The sequence below is a fragment of the Montipora capricornis genome, chromosome 4 (assembly GCF_036669925.1).
Source record: "Montipora capricornis isolate CH-2021 chromosome 4, ASM3666992v2, whole genome shotgun sequence".
Classification (NCBI taxonomy): Eukaryota; Metazoa; Cnidaria; class Anthozoa; order Scleractinia; family Acroporidae; genus Montipora; species Montipora capricornis.
In genome coordinates, this window is record NC_090886.1 from 55,976,961 (window position 1) to 55,980,498 (window position 3,538).

At 38.2% G+C, this 3,538-nt stretch overlaps 1 protein-coding gene across 1 annotated transcript in view; it reads right to left on the reverse strand.

The window, feature by feature from the left end:
* The window catches only part of LOC138046850 (collagen alpha-1(I) chain-like), an 11,006-nt gene extending 8,080 nt beyond the window's left edge, over positions 1-2,926 (reverse strand). The window contains exons 1-3 of the mRNA XM_068893429.1: positions 2,878-2,926; positions 1,544-1,795; positions 914-1,029 (exon numbers count right to left, since the gene is read on the reverse strand). Of these exons, the coding sequence (XP_068749530.1) occupies positions 914-1,029; positions 1,544-1,795; positions 2,878-2,926 (417 nt within the window). The remainder of the gene's footprint in view (positions 1-913; positions 1,030-1,543; positions 1,796-2,877) is intronic.
* Positions 2,927-3,538: the final 612 nt, after the last annotated feature.

A 3,538-nucleotide genomic window follows, 5' to 3' on the forward strand; every position in this document is an offset into this window, starting at 1 on the left:
TAAAATTGCGTTCATAACTGCGAGGATCATATAGCTTCATTTGATTACAGTGGAACCTCGCTATAACGAACCACGAAGACCCCGTTATAACGAACAACATCTGAAGGCCCGGCAGAATTACAGTAAAATGTGTGGAAACGAACTCCGCTATAACGAATAGATTTTGACGGTCCCAACGTACAATTTACCCCGCTATAACGAATATTTTGTCCGTTCTCTCGCAGCAGTCAGTAAAAACAACAGATTTGAGTAGAAATCACAGCTTGCTTTATTCCGGTTTTGACAAATAGGTATACTGTACTATTGCAGTGTTGAATTTCTGATTCAGCGTGCTGTCAAGGCGTTACACTTACAGTTAATAGTATCAAATGAATAAAAATAATGTTTTCTACGTAATGCATTCAATTTTTGGTAACTGTTATTTATTAAATTACCCGCTATAACGAATATTTTTGCTATTAACCAGATAGTTCATGATGACGGGGTCTTTGCTATAACGAAGAGCCCTCTACAACGAACAAATTTTCCGGTACCGTGGCATTTCGTTATAGTGGGATTCTACAGTACCAAGAGAAAATGAGGGGACAGAGAGGGAGGCTCAGGGCGTTGGCCGGGATATGTCATGTTCACGAAAGTTATTTTTAGACGAGCGGGAGTCTTTGTTCTAGCGGAAGTCTGTCTTCCGAGACGTTCGCATGCACAAACGTTAAGTCCACTTTGTCCGCCATTACATGAAATATTTGCTTTTCTTTCAAACATCAGAACGAGGTTGGCCTGCATGCGGACGTCTTGGAAAAGAGACTTTCGCTCGTCTAAAAATAACTTTCGTGAACATGACATATCCCAAGGGCTGGACCGGGAGCCTCCCTCTCTGTCCCCTCATTTTCTCTTGACTGAATTATTATTATCATACTTGTTCCATTTCGTTGCTAGGTGGCCCAGGGGGACCAGGAGGCCCAGGAGACCCAAACAAACCAACAGCCAAACCAACATCAAAACGATCAACAAAGCCAAGACTTACAACAACTCCTACAAGTATGTTAAAATGAAAAAAAAGAATACATTACTTACTGCATTTTGAGCCTTTTGCTATCTAACTAAATTTCATCTGAGATCCGTATTGACTTCATGCCTCCCTCCCCCGATGTGTGTAATGTACAATGCGTCATAGACATGCGCAGTAAGGAGAAATATCAAGTAGTTGTGGTCCAAGCCGTGTATTGTGGTCTGTTGTGTTTGGCCCCATATCGTCGTGTTTAAGGCCGGGAACAGTTTACTGAGAGGATGTCACAAACTACTTGCTTTTCTTCTTTCGGTGAAAACAGGAGAACAAACGAAAGTCGTGGGTCAAATGACTTCGTGATTTGCTAACTGCGACAGTGAGCAGTCGGAGAGAAGACTGGGAAACGGCGGCTATAGATTTTGCCTTTAAGTGAAGAGATTTTTCTCACCAATAGAAAACGTTTGAGTTGGTTGCATTTAAGGAGCTCTTTCAACGTAATTTATTTGTAAGATCTTTCGATTGCAGGGAAACCTATAATACCAGGAAAAACTACTCTTGCTCCACCGGGAAAACCTGGAGGTCCTGGAGGTCCTGGAGGACCTGGAGGTCCAGGGGGACCAGGAGGTCCCGGTGGTCCCAAACCTGGAATCCCTGGGAAACCATCTAAGCCAGTATTACCAACGGCTGCACCCTCTAAGCCTCCAACCAAACCTCCGATAGTGCCAACTGGAGCAACGCTTCCTGGTGCGACCACTCCACCGAGGAAAGGTACGAGCCATCCACTTTCTTTTACTTAATTAAAGGCCCTTCGTATCATGATTTAGAACGCGGCAAGGAATGTAAAATAGTATTGTATATTAGTTCATAAGTGAAGGCAATCACATGATTTCCAGTGCAATTTGGAATAAATAAGCACAAGTAAATTTATTCAAAGACGAACAAAATTCGGGCGAGTGCAATTTGCACTCTGGAAAAAAATTACAAGTGCTTATGTATTCCAAATAGCCCTTTTCACGGTTAGTTTTTCTGATTTGCATTACAATGTTATCTAACGTGGGTGCGAGGCAATTTCGGGTTAAAACTACAAAATGGCCCGAAATTGCCTCACATACATGCTAGATTACATTGTAATGCAAATGAGAAAAACTGACCGTGAAAAGGGCTATTGCTCGAGAAAATCATGTGATTGCTTATTAATTTAAGCAAAAATTCAACATGTTTAATTAAGTAGAAGCAAAGCACGCAAATAAAGAAATAATAATAATTGGACAGTTAAAGTATCGACGGCTTGAAAGTTTACGGAAAAAACCGTGTATCGTATAATCAATGTTTTATTCACTATGATAATTATTCGATCTGAAATAAACAAAATTACATAACAATTACTGAGATATTTGAATACGCGAAATCTCTGAGCAAATGAACAGAAAAGAATCAAAATAAAAGATTGAACTAAACTTACTTCTGTGGCGGGTTTCCGTAAACTACGAAATCTTGAAACTGAACAACTCGACGGTTTAAAACTGCTGAAACTGGTTGACTTAAACTACTGAAACTGGTTAGCGACTGACTCATATCCTTTCAAACACGTGCTATTAACTGATCTGAAACTTAAGCCTTAGTAACTCAAATGAATTCTCTTAAAATGTCAATCAAAGCTTTGTGCGTTTCCGGTACTAATTAATCAGTTCTATCGCTGTGACAATAATAATAATAATAATAATAATAATAATAATAATAATAATAATAATAATAATGATAGTCTTTATTGTACACGCGAAAAAACAACACTGAACAACAGACGTGCTCACTTTACAAATTTCTAAAATTATCGAATTATCTAAAATTAAATAAAGATCTCTTGATAAAAATACTTTCAAAAAGTTCAGTCCTTATTCTTGGTGTAATGAAAGAGTGACCCATATTTCTTAAAACTATATCTCTAGTTGGCGGTAAGAGGTGATGAAGTGGAGGAGACTTTTCGGATAAAATATTCAAAACAGAATAATATTCTTTAGTCTATCCTAATTTAAAAGTTCTATTTAAAAAAAATATCAATAAGTCCAAGATATTTCTAAAAGAAAGCACCACCCCAAACCTCAATAGCATAAGTAAAAATTGAAAGAATTAACGACTTAAAAGGAAGATCTAAGTAGTCGACCAAAACCCATAGTATTTGCAGACACGCAAAATGTGAAGACGAGAACTACTGTAGCTTTGGATAACATATTGTAAAGATTGCGTACCGATGGCCAACGAATCACACAGATTGAACTAAACACAACAGTAAACTTTTAATACTTCACTCGCACGCCATGACACACAAAAGAGCATGGTTTCGCATTTCCCATGAGTCTAGGTAAGCCCGCGATTTCTATAGCCTTCCGGTATGAGAACTAGAGTTATTTTCGGTTAAAAGGTTATCAATACATTACACATATAATCAAAATGTGTATCCCAGTTGGTTGGATTATCCTCAAAAATAACTCCTAAGAGTTTTAAATTAGATTTGCGCTTAATATATTGAAGGGTCAA